Source organism: Varanus komodoensis, unplaced genomic scaffold, assembly GCF_004798865.1.
Source record: "Varanus komodoensis strain SLA01 unplaced genomic scaffold, ASM479886v1 scaffold63, whole genome shotgun sequence".
NCBI lineage: Eukaryota > Metazoa > Chordata > Lepidosauria > Squamata > Varanidae > Varanus > Varanus komodoensis.
This window is the reverse complement of record NW_025336259.1, coordinates 2,120,853-2,138,174: the sequence shown is the minus strand read 5'-3', so window position 1 is coordinate 2,138,174 and position 17,322 is coordinate 2,120,853. Positions and strand designations below refer to the sequence as shown.

General features: G+C 50.2%; 1 protein-coding gene across 5 annotated transcripts in view; it reads right to left on the bottom strand.

The window, feature by feature from the left end:
• Nucleotides 1-2,771: 2,771 nt before the first annotated feature.
• The window catches only part of EMSY (EMSY transcriptional repressor, BRCA2 interacting), a 45,729-nt gene continuing 31,178 nt past the window's right edge, over nucleotides 2,772-17,322 (bottom strand). For 4 of the 5 annotated variants that reach the window (XM_044450159.1, XM_044450160.1, XM_044450162.1 and 1 more), the window contains 4 exons: nucleotides 15,790-15,944; nucleotides 12,734-13,309; nucleotides 9,160-9,675; nucleotides 2,772-4,404 (listed from right to left, as the gene is read on the bottom strand). In XM_044450159.1, the coding sequence (XP_044306094.1) occupies nucleotides 4,213-4,404; nucleotides 9,160-9,675; nucleotides 12,734-13,309; nucleotides 15,790-15,944 (1,439 nt within the window). In that variant the 3' untranslated portion in view covers nucleotides 2,772-4,212. Of the gene's footprint in view, nucleotides 4,405-9,159; nucleotides 9,676-10,208; nucleotides 10,297-12,733; nucleotides 13,310-15,789; nucleotides 15,945-17,322 lie in introns of those variants that run through there. The other variant, XM_044450163.1, reaches the window with a different exon arrangement.

Here is a 17,322-nt window from a genome sequence, read left to right as displayed (position 1 = left end):
TGTAAGTGTGTGTGCACACACACACACACACAAAGAGAGAGAGAGAGCGAGAGAGAGAGAGAGAGAGTTGACATTTCAGAATAGATCTTCACAGCCAACACAGCTGCTGTCCGTTCAGACCGCCTCTTTCCATTGCCCCTACTCTCCACACAGAGTCCAGGTTTATCTTTTACAAGGCTGGACGGGGTTTTTTTGGCCATGCTTGTTCTCATTTTCTGGGAAAAATGTTGCAACTGGGCACAGACCAAAGACAACAGTCTACCCACCCACTCACGCACAAGGGCCCGGCCTTAAATGTTTGGGCTTGATCAAGGCATTTGCTCTGCTTCAAAATCTGGAAGGGAACTTGCAGGAAGAAGCTTTCTCTGGTTCACCCTGCAAGCACCTCCAGATCTGGCCCACGGGACTTCCTCACCTGGCCTGTGGAGCCTCCTTGAATTCGTGACCAAGTCGGGTCTATAGAAGCTAAGCCAGTCCTGTCTCGTGTACCGTTAAGACCTACCAACACTACAACACAGTCTTTCCCAGCCCGATGCTCTCTAGATGCGCTGCAACTGCAACTCCCATCATCCCCCAGCCAGCCAACCAGCCATAAAAGATGCATTTGCTACTGGAAGACTGAAAAAAGGAAAGATAAACATGACATTGGCTATGAAAATATTGCAGTTATGAGCTTCCTCCAAGTTCTGTGGGCATTTTAATGTTGGCTATAACCTATTTGCTTGGTTTTCTTAAAAAGCAATAACCAGCTCACACAATGCAAGCCAAGGAAGGGTTTTGTGTGATTCCAAAGCTTGCACACAAAGATCTTTATATAGTGCCTTTGAAATGCATTCAGAGCAGAGGGCTCCATTCTGTTCTTCCCTCAAATGCTGGCAGCTTGCTTTACAAACCCAAGCTGCTGGGCATCAGCTTGAGGGGAGCTGTCATGGGCATCAAATTCCACGGCTGGTATCCTTAGAACCCTCTGCTGCAATACAGCCACTTTGATCCAGCAATGGATCAGGCTTGCTAATTTAAGGCATGCCTATGGACCCCTTCGGATTCTCCTCCACCCTCCAACACCCTCCTACAGACCACACTCCTGCTACCGACACTGAATTTGGTAGCAACGAGACATCAGCTGCCAGGAAGCTGTAAAATTTGGAAATTGATAGCAAACAGGCAGTGTTTTTTCTGCCGTTGTGTCCCAACACTAACAGCAGGACCCATGCTGGGCGGGGTGGCCAAGTCCACGTGTGATCCACTTCTGAGCTAGGCGAATGAGTTTTAGTTAGGGTGCAAAAAAGACCCTGGATTTGATTTGCAGAGTCCTTGGCCCCCGATGATAAGAAGAGCCATGCTTTGCGTAAAAGTCTCTGCTTTGCATGGAAAAATATCCTAGGTAAAGTTCCAAAGGACTGCAACAGAGCTGGGAAAGACCGCCACAGATCTGTTGGTGAGAGACAGCCAGAGAGCCAGGGTGGTGTGGTGGTTAAGAGCATGGGACTGGGACTCAGGAGTTCTGGGTTCGAGTCCCCGCTCAGCCATGGAGCCAACTGGGTGACTTTGGGCCAGTCACAGACTCTCAGCCCAACCTACCTCACAGGGTGGTTGTTGTGGGGATAAGATGGAGGAGGAGAATGATGTGAGCTGCCTTGAGCCCTTTCTAGGAAAAAGGCAGGATATAAATCGAAAAACAAACAAATAAATAAATAAGTAGACAAACGGTCCAGCTTTGTGAAAGGCCGCTCGCTATGTTGAGAAGAGCCTAGAAATTCAGGACTCTGTGCAAAGGATCAGGGGATGGACCTCTGGAGAACCCCTCGCTAGAGAGAGCACATCCGTGGATTAGATGAATCAGACGCCTGACACAGACCTGGGCAATTACTGAATGTTTGCTTCCAGCATGAGAGAGCTGTTTTTGAGGAGTATCTAATGCTAGTCTGATGTAGAGAAGACGAGTTAAACAAATGGACCGCAGGCACAGAATGAGGGCTATGCCGCATCTGTCACAGAGGGTCCATTCCACAAGGAATAACACTGGATGCCACCCAGGGCTTCTTAGACGTCTGAGGTCCACCAACTGGAGCCAGGCACAAAATGATGCAGGGGGATGAAATGCACACGATTTACTAGTGAGTTATTCCAGCTCAGGGATTCTAAAAGTTTATTAGAACAGATTTAGGTCTAATTCCTGCTATTTTAAAACGATCGGGAGTTGGAAAACTGTGCTGATGTAGTGCCAATTGCCCAAAAATCTACTACCAGGATGCAATGTACCTTCAAGCTTATTCCTGATGGAACTGATTCAGATGCCAAAAGCCATCTTAAACTCACACAACTTGATAGAGTCACCTCCTATGCTAGGTAAGGACTGGGGCCAGAACAATAGAGGAGAAACAACTCTGGATTTCATGCCTCTACCAATTCAAAGTGGATTTTATACAGAATTGTGATGCGTCCCATGTAGAAAGCATTGGAAAAAGCACTGCAATATCACACAGAAACCACAGACACACAGAGTGAAGGGCCTGCCTAGTTCAAAGGAAGTTAATAGTCTTATCTCAACAGGAAAAGAAAAGCAGGAGGAGGGAAGAAAGCCTGTAAGACTTCTGTAAAGCAGTTTAACTACTAAGAGAAGCTAAAGGATGGTCAGCAGCGCCATCTGTAGGATATCCCAAGTGTTACACATGTTATACCTAGGAAAATGAAGTATTTTTGGTTTCGTACTTCAGCTCCTGAAGTCTTCTCTCTAGGAGTCAATTAATTAAAAAACACTAAAGTCACAATTTAGAAAAGATTGACACAAATTGTATTAGAGCTTTCAGAGAATTTCTACTTAAAGTAGTATTTCAGCACCAAAAAAACACAAAAATGGGCAGTTCAACTGATATGTGTATATACAGGATACATCAAAACTCTTAAAATGCTTATTTATAATGAAATCTATACAAAAGAGTTAAAAACTTGTTCCTATATACAGTTTTCTTTCTTTTTATATAAAAAAGCAATGTCTTTATTACCAAGATGTACAAGAGATTGTTTCTGTTTTAATCTGGTTGCTTTACCTGTTGCAAAACCCCACCATATTAACTTGTGCAAACCAAAAGGGTTTGAGAAAGGTAATCTCAAAACAAAACAACCCCCCCTAAACTATAAAAAGGGCAGCAATTTAAATTTGTAAAGTCCCCAAGTCATAATTAAAATTGCTTTAAAAACAAAAGGAAGAAAAAAATTCTGAATGTCACAAGCCACATCAGTTTGTAAACTCAGACTTCCAATGCCCTAGTTTTGAACCGTTTGCTTTCAGCTGATTTTCATTTCTCCCCTCCTGCAGCTTAAACATTAAAGCGTTTTGTTTAGGTAAGTTGCGTCTAAGTTACCGGACCTGTTTAACAGGACCACGAGTGTGAGCTCCCGTCTCTCCCTTTCGGTCTTTATATTTAAATAAATAAAAATTCTCAATTAACGTGAGACTATGAAGTCTTTTTCTTGTGTGCATGACAGGAACAGAAATGTGACTCAGTATCTCGTTAGGCGCATCTCTTCACAGTGCTGTTCTCCCATGGTTTTGAGTATTCCTGGATAATGCCATTTGGGTTTGTGTGGGTTTTTTTTTTTAAAGACCAATTCTTAAATTGCGCAATAGCAAAAATGATGCATCAGTGCAGGGAAGCCCCACCCCACCTTGTCAAACATGGAACATCTTAGGTACTTCCCAGTACTGAAAATATACCATTTGAGTTTCTTTCCAGAGAGACTTAAGATGCTCTTTTTAAAAATTACAAACCTTTTCTTGCAAGAAAGATTCATTTAACTGCAAACACGGTTTGGGTTTGCAATCTGGGTTGCTTGTTATTTTCTTTACACTGAGAAAGGTGCAGCAGCCAGTCCAGAATGTCATAGCAAACAAAACTTCAACACACCTTTCATTAAAAAACAAAATACAGTCGCCTCGTGTTCTTCGTCGTCTTTGCTTGAAGAAAATACATTCCGCCGTCATAAGCTTACTCCAGCACGGCAACACTGCCGCCTCCCTCCGAAACCATTCTGCGACCCCACCTGGCCGATACCGTCCCGCTACCGTGCCAACAAGTGGCAGGTCCAAACACCTCTGACAGGCAAAGTGCTGCAAAGGGATAGTACAAGGACATTTTGGATCGGCACAGCCAAGATCTTGCTGCTGCTGCTGCTGCTGCTTTTAAAGTGCACTCTGGCATCCCAGAAGCGCTATGATTGTTCGGAGCTCTGCGTTGGGCTGGGCTCTGTTCCTTCCTCGTTGCTGCTGTCCATGTCTTGCTCCATCACCGTCTCCTCGTCATCAAGGCGTTGGCTGGTGAAGTTGTTGAGCTCCAGGAGGCCGCTGGGTTCCACGACCACGTTGGAAGTGGAGTGGCAGGCGACGGAATACTGCGGGATCGTCTGCCGGAGGAGGGAAAACACTGTGAGAGATTGAAGCCGGGGCGTGGGCACTGGGAAGGGGTCTTCCCAGACAGAGGAAGAGCTGCAGTGTTGGGCCAGGTGGAATCCGCAGGCCAGCTCTGGATGCCACTGCCCCCCCAAAATAAAAAGGGCATCCACAGCAGCCCCCAAATGGACACATTTAGGCTTGTCTGCAAGCTCAAATTGGCTTATAGCTATAGAGTGCCAAACGGGTAGGATGCAACACGCAAACAAGCTAAACGGGCCTTTTCCGCTGCTGCTGCTGCTCCCCATCTCCGGAACCCCCTCTCTGGGGAAACTCGCCCAGCGCCATCTTTATTTTCCTTTCGGCGCTAGGCAAAGACATGCCTTTTAAGGAATTTTTTTAACACTTAGCCTGAATGTTGTGGCCCTTTATATATTTTTTTTATAGATGTCTTAATATGTTGAGTTATAATTGATTGATTGCAGTGCTAAGTAACTGAGTGGCATTTTCAAGACTTCTTTCAGGGGGTGACCCCTAAAATGGGGGTGCAGAGGTCCCTGGACCTCCAAGGTCATCCACTCCTGTATCTGTGAGCCGTCCCGAAGCTATACAGCAAGGGGACGGCATACAAAAACTTTAAATAAATAAATAAATATTAGAGTTACTGTTGCCCCAAGAGAAAGCTGGTGAAGCCCAGTGGCTAAGGATTGACGGTTAAAGTCGACTAGATAATGGGGATTCATAAAGCAGTTGGGGCAGGAGGGAAACCTGGATCCTGGTAGCAGTCGAGGGCAGGGAGTTCCAACTGCTCCTCCTGTGCTGGTTTCCAAGCTAAATCAGCTCCCTTGCTCTGCCCCCACAGTGCCCTTCTAGGGAAAAACGCACAGCTGCAATTCCTCCTCTCCAGCACCACCTTTCAAGCACTTCCGACCTAGAAGCATCTTTAAAAGCAGCAACTGCAACACCAAACACCGCTCTCCACGTTTTGGCCACTGAATGAGTCCGAGTTATGTTCCAACTGGAAATGTCGCCTCTGACATGAATTTCCAGGAGGCCTCTTGGTCCTCATCTGCAGTACAGGCGTAAGTCTATACCTGGCCTACCTTACAGGGCTGTTGTGAAGATTACAACAGGCTAGCCCGAAGCCCATAAAATGATTATTTCATTTTCTCCACTGAACCTGCAGAGGCCTGCTTGAAAACACCTGGATTGGGGCTCTGCCTAGGAGAGGAGAACCTGTGGTCTCCAGGTGCTGTTGAACAAAAGCTCCCAACGATCCTCACCACTGGCCATGTTGGCTGGGGCAGATGGGAGCTGGAGTCTAACAGAATCTGGAGACTCACAGGTTTCTCACCCCTGGCCTAAGGTGCGCTCACACACACACACATACACACACACACACACAAAGGGATTGTACCAAGGGCCATGCAAGGGAAAAAGGAAAGCAGTGGGAGAGATATTCTCATGGATAAGGCAAAACCCAACTACGAGTCTCTCTCTTTCCCACCTTTTCTTACATCCATCAGAACACCAAAAAGGTAGAAAATCTTTCATCTTATGGTGTATCCCCAGCTTTCCACTGCCTTCCTTGGCCTTTGTAACTGCAGTGGTACCCAAAAGCCTGTGAATAGCATTCTGCCTAAAGCCTGAAGGCAATACCAGGGACGGGGGACGAAGCGAAGGTCCCAGGTAGTCTGGGCATTGGGGTTTTGGCGTACTGGAGGCTTCATGGCCTTCTGATGGCAAAACACACCTAAGTTTACAGCTTTAGAAGGCCAAACAGCTTCCTTTAATAACAGAATGGGTTGATGACACCAAACTCGATGGAGCTTTTCATTCTGAAGTGGTGCTTTTCAGGATTAATTTCCGAATGGACAAACACAGGGATGCCTGGGTTGTTTCGGTGAAGTCTATGCGCAACTATTCCGTAGCAGAAGAGCTTTTGTAGTCTTCTATACATAACATATATCTCGGTGCACACCATATATGTATTCACTCAAATTTCACGTAAACTTCAATGCTATTTTAATTTACTTTGTGGGGGGGGGGGGTGCAGGGTTGTCTTGTTTTTTGAAACTTGCAATAAAATAATTTAAAATTTAGGGGCTTTAGTGCTTTGATCACACAGCTCTTGCTTCCTAGTCCACAGGCAGACTCCCCACCTGAACTGCTGACCGGTCCCAACTTGCTTAGCTTGCTACGTGCTTAGGAAAGACTCGGCAGGTGAGCTGGGACTCACGAGCGGCCACAGCACCGCTGCTGCCATTCTATCTATGGGTCGCCCTGGGTTGCCGGCCGAGGTCTGTTTGTTTATTTTATTAAAATTTTCATATGCCGTCCCATAGGAGTGGCATCTCGGGACTGCTCACAATCAATACAACCAAATACCTTAAAAACAATCTAACAATTATTATTATTATTATTATTATTATTATTATTATTATTATTATTATTATTTATTATTATTATTATTATAACATTTCTATTAATAACGTATAAAACACAACTGTGGCATTAAAACACTAATTTTTAAAATAACGGTCGAATCAAAAGGTTCTGACCTGGCGCCGAAAAGAGTATAAGCTCAGTGCCAGGCGAACCTCTCCAGACAGCGCATTCCAGATCTGGGCGCCACTGTGGAGAAGGCCCTCTTCCGAGCAGATGCCCTTTTTACCTCCTTCAGGGAGGGTTCTCAGAGCAGGGCCTCCCTTGCTGATCTTAGGGGGCATGAGGGCATGTCAGGAAGGAGACAATCCCAGTGGCAGGAGATCCCAGTTCCAGGCCGACTGAAGGCAATAAATCTATATTCTTCCTGGGCCACGATTTCCTACACAGCCAAGACCTGTGCAGCTGCAGCTGAGATGGAGCTTTTCTGGCCCACTGGGGGTCCAAATGGCCAGGCCCCCTTCCTCAGATCGTTTGGCGGTTTCCTAGCTTTGGCACATTTTCCCCCATTCTAAATGCTGAAAAGCCTCTCTTGAGGCTTATTCCCTGGCAAAAAGAGCGTTCGAGTGAAATAAGTCGGCAGTTTTGCACTGTCCACCAATGAAAAGAGATGCTCCAGAACGGAACTCAGTCCTCTGACTGCAAGAGATTCAAACACAGATACTTTCACGATGCTCACCAAATGCAAAGGGTCCCAGGCAATTGCTTCTGATTACGGGCATGTCTGCCCCATTGCTATTTAGCGGGATGGATCTTTATTTTTTAGTGGATGAAGGCAACATGGGCAAGGGGTAATTGAACCTTCCCTTGACTTAACTTTCTAGGTCTGTGTTTTTTTCAACATACTTTATCCCAATAATGAAATTTAAAAGGTAAAGGTAAAGGTTTCCCCTTGACGTTAAGTGCAGTCATGCCTGACTCTCGGGGGTGGTGCTCAGCTCCGTTTCCTGGCCGAGGGAGCCGGCATTTGTCCGCAGACAGTCTCCGTGGTCGTGTGGCCAGCATGACTAAACACCGAAGTGCACGGAATGCTGTTACCTGCCCACCGAAGAGGTACCTTTTCATCCACTTGCATTTGCATGCTTTCGAACTGCAAGGTTGGCAGGAGCTGGGACGGAGCAACAGGAGCTCACCCCGTTGTGCAGATTCGAACCAGCGACCTTTCAATCAACCAGCCCAGCAGCGCAGTGGTTTAAACCCCTGCGCCATCTGCAGTCCCATAACAATGGAATTTTACCAGCCGTCAAATGCTTCCACAAGCTTGCCCTGCCCAGCCCAAATAAACACGTTCCCTGAAGTTTGTCACCTGTGGCACACTGAGATTCTGGAAGAAGCAAAGGCGACTTCTGAATTGCGAGCACTCATTTCTCGTCTCCAGGAAGAGATTCTTGCTCGACTGAGGTGAGCAGGGGAGAGGCTACTTACAAGCTGCCATTAAGGGACCAAAGGCAAGGATACTTAACTGTTCTTAATGGCAGTCACTTCTATTGTTGCTTAGGGGGACAGAAAGCCAAGCTGGGGATCACGCTGGGACCGTGCCTCTTGTCTGGGTGCAAATGCAAGAGAATTTGCACAAGACACATTATACTTTTGATGGGGGGGTGTTTGACCCCGATTTTATGTTCTCTTGTAGGAGCACAAGCAAAGATGTCTTAAGCTCTAGACATTTTGGAAGAAAACCTTCTTTAGGGATACTCCGGAATAACATTTGCCCAAGTGGTCTGCCAGCCATGAAAATGAGCTTCGGCAGCAGTTTGATCCCCAAACACATGGGGCTTAATAAATTCTTTGGGACCAGATGTTTAGGTCTTCAAACCCATTTGCCGTGCTGGCTGGAGCTTCCAAAAGCTGATGCTCCGAACATCGGAAGGTCTACTTTCTGCCTACTCATGATCTGGAAGTTCTCACCTTTTTTTCTTTTCTGGAGGAAGAGGAGGAGGAGAAGCCAGCCAGTTAAGCTCAGAAATCTGAATTCAGTTTGTCCATCTGCCAGCTTCCGGGTATGTTGGAGCACCAGTCCTATCATCCCCAGCCAGGCTGTTGGGGAAGGCTCAACAGAGCCTCGGGTCTGGGGGAGAGCATGTGCGGCAGGGAGCTGTGCCGGTCAGCAGCAGCAGCAGCAGGGCCAACGCTTCTCCTGAGCCTGGAGAACGCTTGGTGGGCCCTTTCCACATGGACCTGTTGACAGAGGGCCTTTGACACTCCTCTGGGGACGGAGTTCGGGCCAGAGGAGGAGCGGGGTGGAGCAGAGGCACGTGCTGGGGCCGGCCGACACACAGAGCCCCATGCCCCCGCCCTCGCAGGGGCGTGCCCAGGTGGCTTACCTGGATTAAGATCTCGGCAGGAATCTCCTCCGACTTCTTTGGGGCAACGTTCTGGATGCGGATGAACTGGCTGGCTGTGGCGGGAGCTGCCATGGCCTGCTTCTGCTCCTGCAACGGCGGCCCGACGCCTGGCGGGCTGGAAGCCACGTCCAGGCGCTTTGGCTGCTGGAGGACCGACGCGGCCACAGCTGAGCCCACCGTGGCAACCCTCAGCACGGAGGCAGGCGACGAGTCTGTTTCGCTCAGCAGGTGACCTGGGGGAGAGGCCTTGCTGCTCGGAAGATCCACTAGCACACGGTCTGCGCCTGGGTCAATTTGCGCTTCCATCATGGACATTTTCAAAATGTCCGCTACCGCCGTCTTCGCACACCCCTGGGCGGGAAATAGGCTCGGGAGCGGTGGCGCCAGCTTGGGCACCGCACTGACACTGGCCACCTTGGACACGGTGGGCGGCTGATGCCCTTCAAAAGTTATCTTTGTAACAGAGGATCCTTGGGTTATTATGGGCTGGTGCACCTGAAAATCAAATTGGGGTTGCGCATGTTACAGGCAGGTTGGCTTGGTTTGGTTTCGTCGGTTAAAAAATTATAAATAGATATTACTACTTTGAGCTAGACAACAATAGAAAAATATACACCAGCAGCACTTTCTACAGGGGGAGGAGATTTGGAAATCCGGAGGGGGGTGGTTTGGATCAGCAGCCACAAGGGGAGAACTTGCAACGACAGGTCGAGGTAGGTTTGCAGACGGCTAGTCGTCTGGCTTGGCGATTACACCACAGCAGTCCCGTTTTCCTTTGGGATTTACACCCCCCGAAGCATGGCCCAGCTCATTCCCCCTTCCAACAGGATCACAGCGCTTAAGCAGAGCGGCTTTTAAGGGTGCGTACAGTGGTCAATCGGCACATTTCCCCCCTTTTCCTTTTATTCCATTTTTCCGCATTCCCGTGTGGTTTGGGCCCTCCCGAGGAAAATGAGGTTGCTCTTCTAGGACAAAGAGTTACTAAGCCGAGGGTGATGTAAACTACAAAGGAAGACGTACAATGGAGATCCTTAGACTGCCGCCGGACGCTGGTCTTTATTTTCCATAGAAATTAAAAAAGGGTATTTACGGGGACGGAAATCAATAACGTTATACCTAAAAAAGAACAAACAAAACAGAAAGAAAGAAAAAGAACAAAAGTTAGGCGTCAGTCCACAGCACGGCAGCTGCAGAGATCCGGCATCTAGAAAGCAGGCCAACTAACAGCGGCACGGGCTGGCCGGGGCTTCTTTCCCCCTTCCCTGGAATGACTGCTGTCTCTCCTTTTTCGCATCCAGGAGAACCTCTGTCAGTTCGGGGCAATGCAGCAGGTGTGGCTTTGGAACCACCAAATGCCTAATTTGAATTTTGCCTCTGTCGTGAACTTGCCTCGTGGCCTTAGAGAAGCTGCTCCCTGCCTCCGAGCAGCAATATTTATTTCGGCTGGCTTATTTCATAGGTTTTTAGACCACTTACCGTATTTAAACCTGTCTAAGCAGTGGCTTTTATGCGGACCTGCCTCCCTGAGCCATTATAAAGATTGCAACTAAACCCGTGTGAAAAAGTTCGAACAGCTGAAAGCACCGGAGAAATGCTAGGCGTTAGATGAAGGGTCTTCTCTACGCACACAAACACACACGACCCCTTCCTTCTGCCATGCTCTCAGTCTCTGTATGTGTTGCGGGGAGCAGAATCATCTGAGGCTGAGGAGGAGCCAACGACAACATCGCTGACTGAAGGAGTCGAGAACACTTTCTCAACTTCTGTGTAGGGCTCCCCAGAGCGGTCCGCCTGGCGCCGCTGTCATTTGTTTTTCAGCGCCAGGCTAAGACCTTTTTATTTAAAACTTATTTTACTTGTTAAATTATTGGATTAATTAGGATTTTAACATTTTAGCCGAGAATGCACCGGGGGGGGGTTAATGTTTTTTTTAATTGTTATATGATTATTATTTATGTATGTTTTTATGTATTCGTTGTGAGCCGCCCCGAGGCTTTGTTGCGATGGGGGCGGCATAGAAATGTTTTAAATAAATAAATAAATAAATAAATAAATAAATAAATAAATAAATAGGGCCGGGTCACAGGCCCCCCCACTTTAATCACCCACAATGCCCTGGAGCGGCACTACACTGGGAGGCAGATTGCAAGCAAGGTAAGGGCAGCTCCCCTCCCTGCTGTTTATCCACGTCGCAGGCTTCCCTGCCCGGTGCCAGGACCCCAGTGGCTGCCCAAGCAAGTTGCGTGCCCAGGCTGTCCCTGGACCTGGACCTTGAACTGAATGAGCAAGGAGATGGGAAGGGACTTCATTTAACACAAATTTCACTGTGCGTCTTTAAATCCCTGTGTGAACCAAAACTCGGGTACCTTGCACTTCTTGGAATTTTGTTACTGGGTATTCCAACCGGGAGAAATAACATTCAAAAGTGCCTATAAGGGGAAACCTATAATAATTAAAGGGTATGTTTTTATGCAAACTTTTTAAAAAATCTGATGTGCAAGATGAACTCAGTTCAAGACTGGGGAACTTCTCAAGTGTTTTGACAAACGGGATTTAAATTGGGAAAATGGAGAGACTAAACACAGAGAGATTCTCCTTCCCCCAGCAGGATCTTTGCATCTGAACACATCCACAATGGACGGCCGACTCCAGGCAGAAAAGCAAAGGAGCATGGTAAGGAGAAGGAACATTGGGGGGGGGGGGGGCAGGATGCCTTCTAGGAGATCACGCGGGTTCAGACCCGACTGGGGAAACCGTCTGAACAGCTTCCTAACAACCCTGCAGCTACACTACGATCCTCTTTGAAGCTGAGGCACCGCAGGCGGCGTGGCCTTCAGAGGGTGGCTGGGGGACAACGGCCCTTGGGACTCCTGGGGAGCTTTTCCCCAGGAAGTAACGCAGCCGGAGCCTCCTTGGCTCACCTCTCATTACTGGCGCGCTTTCTGTTTCAGTGTTCATGGGGTGACCTTTTTACTGGGTTGTCTCTTCTACTCATGCCAGGGTTTGGTGCTATGCCATTTTCTTCTATTTGACGGAACCCAACGACTGGATGCCCTTGAGGACTGCAGGGCCGCCAACACTCGCTCCATCTACTGGATCCCCTCGAGCCGTCTCCTTATCCAGACTGACGAGCGACAGAGGCTCCGGCTGGGTTATCTGCAACAAGTGCCCATGCGGCTGCTTCTCCTCCAAAATGGAATTGACCAGCATAACACCACATGCAGTACAGCACCCGGCTGGCACAGAGCCTCTGCGGCTGGTCCCGTCGGGGAAAGAGGCTAACGTGCTCTCAGCCAGCTTCTCAGGCCACAGGGAAGCATCTGAAGAGCACCGGGAGAACGTCTTCGGGGACAGGGAACGGGGGGGGGGAGCCCCAACACCCGGCAGCTACGTTGTCTGCTTAGCTCTCCCTCCCCCGGGCATCAGCTTGCTCGCAGGCAGGCCGGCCCTCAGGCATGATGGGCTACCAGGGAAGGCATGGCCAGCCCACTGCAAGTGGGAGACGCCCCTCCCCAGGCTGCCTCCTGACCGCCCGCCGCCCGGAGCCCCGTACCTGGCTTGCCGGAGGCTTCTCGGAAGCAGCAGGGAGCTGCACGGGGCCCTGGGGCTGGACGTAGATCTTCTGGGCTGTGGGCGCCTGCTGCAGTTTGGGGAGCTGCTGCGTGGTCTTGACGGCCAGCACCTGGACCACCGTCTGCTGGGGCTGGGCCACCAGGGTGGGCAGCTGCCTCTCGCGGGCCAGGGCGGCAGCGTGGTGGGCGGCTTGCTGCGCCTCCGACTTGGGCGGCGCCGGCTCCGGTGGCGGTGGTGGCGGCGGCAGCTGCAGCGGGGCCAGCTTCTGGTGCCGGATGGAGAGCTGGGGCATCTGGGGCAGCTTGTGGGGCAGCTGCTCGGCCTGCAGGTGGAAGGTCTGCTTCTGCCTGGCCTGGAAACACTGGAGGGCCTTGACCTGCAGCTGGGTCTGCTCCGGGTGCGGCTGGCTCAGCTTCTGCCGCTTCTGCACCTGCGTCAGGGCGCAGCGGTGGAAGAGCCCCGTCTGGGGGTCCAGGGTGTCCATCTCTTCCACCTCGCCCTCCTCCGCACTGAGCTGCTCACTGCGCTTGGTGACGGCCGTGTGGCTGCTCAGCGCCTTTGCAGGATGCGCAGGGGAGAGAGAGAGAGAGAGGGAGACAGAGAGGGAGACAGATCAGCGACAGCAAAACCGGACTGGCCGAGCAGGGATGAGTGCGACAGGATGCAGGAGCAGCCCAGTCTGGCCTGGCGCCCTCCAGGGGCCACCATTCCCGGCCTGGCTATGGGAGCATGGGCACCGGAGTCCTACAGCGCTGGCAGGAAGCAGGCCAGGGAGGGCTGAGCTAGAGTGCTGGGAAGGGGAGATCAGTTAGCCTCAGATGGGGCAGCCTTTCTGCAGAAATGCCTAGGGTGCCATATCCAAACCAGGAGCCCATGTGCCAGTGGTTCAGAGACCGGCCTTTTGCCACGATTCTCTTTCATCCAGGATAAAGCAGAGCGGAAACACTGCCTCGGTTGCCTGGGATAAACATTACCCCAGGAAAGAGTGTGAGAGTGTGGCTACAACAATATCCCTTTGGCCAGAAAGCCCAAGAAAGAAGCGGAATGTCTGTGAAAACGAAGGCCGGCACGGGAGTTTATGTATTTATGTATTTATTATTTTTCAATTTAGCATTTCAAAAGAGCAAAGGAAAGTATAGAATGTGGCAACAGTCTTAGAATTTGGCTCCCCAAGAAGCAAAAGCAAGTTCCCATCCTTCTTTGGAAGGAGGGCAACGCTACTGACAATAGCTAGAAAGGTGGCTGAAGATTTCTGGAAGGGAGAAGACGCTGGCATTCTTATCCATCTCAAATGCAGAATGAGAAACCATGCAAAGGCACAGAATCAAATTATGCAAAATAGGAAAAGCTATGCTGCATGTTCCATCCAGTTGGTGTGGCAGAGGCAGAAGAATTCAACTCTGCACAATGCTAAAGACATGCAGGCACCATATTCAGAAACCCTGGGACATCCCCGTTGGAGCTTCAAGCACTAAGAACTTCCCTAAGAATTCTAGGTTTAAGGGGCTTCCCTCATAAGGGGAGATGGGGGACACATTCTAGTCATTGGTGCTGCTTAGGAGTAAGTGCAGGATCCCAGACAGGCCAGCCACAAAGACATGTGGCATTATCACCTGGGCTAGAGGGGACACTTCAGGGCCCGCAGGAGCTGTGATAGCCAAGCATCCTTTCTTATTTTAAAAACATGCTTTAGTCAGGGGATGGCCAGCCAGGCAGATCTGTGGCTGCAGAGGCTCATTTTATTATTTTTTACTTTAGAAATACACGTTCCTTTTCTACAAGAATTGACTTTGTTCCTAAGTCAACGCCTTTGGGCATCAGGGTAGCAGAAGCAAATTCCACTCCGTTTTAACGGTTGCAATGAAGCTATGATTAGTGTGAGTTTAAAATGCGAAATGCCACATGCTCGAGAGCACGGCTTCTCATTCTCTGTGCTCTGATCTATCAGAAATGTAGCAACAGATGCAAAGCCTGGAACTGAGGTGGCCTGAGGAGGAGGAAAAGGTGAATGTGTGCTTCGCAACTGAGGGAATATACAGGATCAGCTAAAGAGGCCCCCATGAAGCCCAGGGCCCAAAGCTACCTGACCGCCCCAAGGGGGTCACTCTGGCGATAAACTGCCCTTCAATTGCTCTAGTTAATTCCATGTTTGCCCATTCATCTTTTCTGTACCCGTTTTCCACCAACAAAAATGGCACATGAGGCACCTTATAGTCACTAGGAAAACTTGATAAATAACAAACCTAATGCATTAAAACAGCAGAATAAGAGCTGCCTCCAACCGGGCAAAACCATTTTCATACCAAGGCTTGCTTGAAGAAAAAGCTACCCGGCTGCCGATGGAAGGTCAGCGGAGAGCCAGGGAGTGGGGACAAAGAAGGCCCTGTCCCAGTCATCATCCAATGGGCCTCCAAGGAATGACTTCTCCCAAAACTCCCGCACAATGGTCTCTAGCTGTTTTGGGCCCATGGGGACGTTTGAGAGTCTGCCAACCTGCCACGGGTACCACCACAAAATAGAGGAGGCTGCCGTGGGGCCTGGTCAGCCAAAAGAGGTGTTTGGGGAGAAACAGTAAGACTAGGGCTGGGGAGGAGGGGGAAGCGGCATGGGAGAGGGCTAGAGCGTGGCCAGAAGCGAGGAGGGGATGAACAACAAGGCGAAGTGGGAGCACAGTCAGGCTAGGGGTCTGGAGTGGGGAGAAACTGCAAGATAAAAGAGTGACTGGGAGGGAAAGGGTGGAGGTAGGGGGGAGGCTGGCGAAGGGCGGAAAAGAGCCAGGTGAGGGGCTGTGCGGAGAGGTAAGGCCATGTATAATTGCTAGAAAATTGTATCTGCTTATCAAGACATTTTGTGTATTCACTGCCAGACAAATTCATGGATGCGTTTCCACAAAATGGGAAGATTCTTTAACGCCTGATCGGTGCCTCAGGGAATCGCCCTGGGAGCCCTTAGGGTTAGCAGGCCCTCCCGGGGGCAGGGAACCCGTTGCCCAGCCCTCCCCGAACGCACGGGCTGCTGGGGAAGACGGCGGCCAACCTGCTGCATGATGTGCGTGATGGCGCCCGTGGAAGACGCTGGGATGGACTTCACCACGACGGACGTCTGTGTCGCCGTCTGCGACTGGGCCACGTGCTGCAGCAGGGTCCGCTGGGGCTGCGAGGGCTGCTGGTGGGGCTGCGAGCGGTGGCTGACTGCGAGGAGGAAGCGGGAGAGGGGGGTGGTCAGCGGGAGCGTCTGGGGAGGCCGCGCCGACTGCAAAGCCCACCTGCGTGGCTGGACTCCCACGGAGCAGGGGCACGAGAAACAGGCACCGCTGCCTGCTCGCTTCAGTGCGGGGCGGATCTGCTGCATTTTGCGGGGAACAGGGAGGAGGATGCCATACGAAGCGCCAGAACTTGGGGTTCCTCATGAGTTCCAGGGGCTTGGGGGCGGGGGGGAGAGGAGGCGGGCCTTGTGCATGCTGCAAGTGCACCCCGAGTTCAGTACTTCAGCTTCACCCTGCAGTAATGAAGGCCACTCTCTCTCGGCCTCCCTTCGCCCCTTTGGGAAAAAGGAGTCAGGAGTTGCGCTTGGTCACCTGCCCTTGCACACTTCAGCAGCCCCCATCTGCAAAAGCGCCGAGGTGCCAGGGATGCCTGCTGTCCACGCTGCACGTGGCCCTGGCCACATTCGACAGGTCCGACAACAAAGATGCACTCGGATCACCTCTTGCAAACGCACACTTTGCAGACTGTCACTGCAGCTAAAGGGGCCTGATTTTGGTTTGTCTCGAGAATCGGATGCCGCTAAAGCCACGGCGCAAGTGGAATTTTGTTCTCAGGCACAGGACCAGCAGTTTCTGAGGTCCAGCATAACCCCCACAGAAACTCAAAAATACCCTGGTCTTGACAGCGAGCCTATAAAGGAGGCAGGAACTTCGTCAAAGTGCAATTTGCTAGGCTGCAACGCTGAGCAAAAATGAAACATGTGAACAGTCAAGGTTGGAAGCGGTCTGTAACCTATTCTGGAAAACCCAGCAGGCTGATGGAGATCTGGCAGGAATTATCCACAAATTCACTTTCTCAGGCAAAGGGCCAAAGAACCCCCACAATTATGGGCAGGTTTGCACAGGAGTTTCTGAACAAGCTTGTCTGTGGCCAGAGGCCTCCTGGAGACGCTCCGTTCTGACTGCTGCTCTAGCCTTCTTCCAGACACATCTTGCTGCCTCTGCTTCCTGGCTTGCCCACCGGCCTCTTTTTACGAAGGCACAGTAATTAGCAGTGACAATCACCTCCTTCTTCTCCCTGCTGCCACAGGAAGGCTGAGATGAAGTCCTCATGGGTGCCAGTAGCAGCTGTCAGAACCAGCGGCCAATATAATCATCCAGAGCTTTCAGCTCACACAGAGCATCCCCTGTACGTGCTCTGCGAGGCAACTTTTCTGATGCAAAAACGGTAACAACATACTGATCCCAGGCAACAGCATTCATTTCTGATTGGAAAAAAGATGTTCTGCCAGGCATCCTGGTAACTTCCAATATTCTCTACATTTTTTTTTTAAAAAATGCCTTTTAGAAATAAAACATCTAAC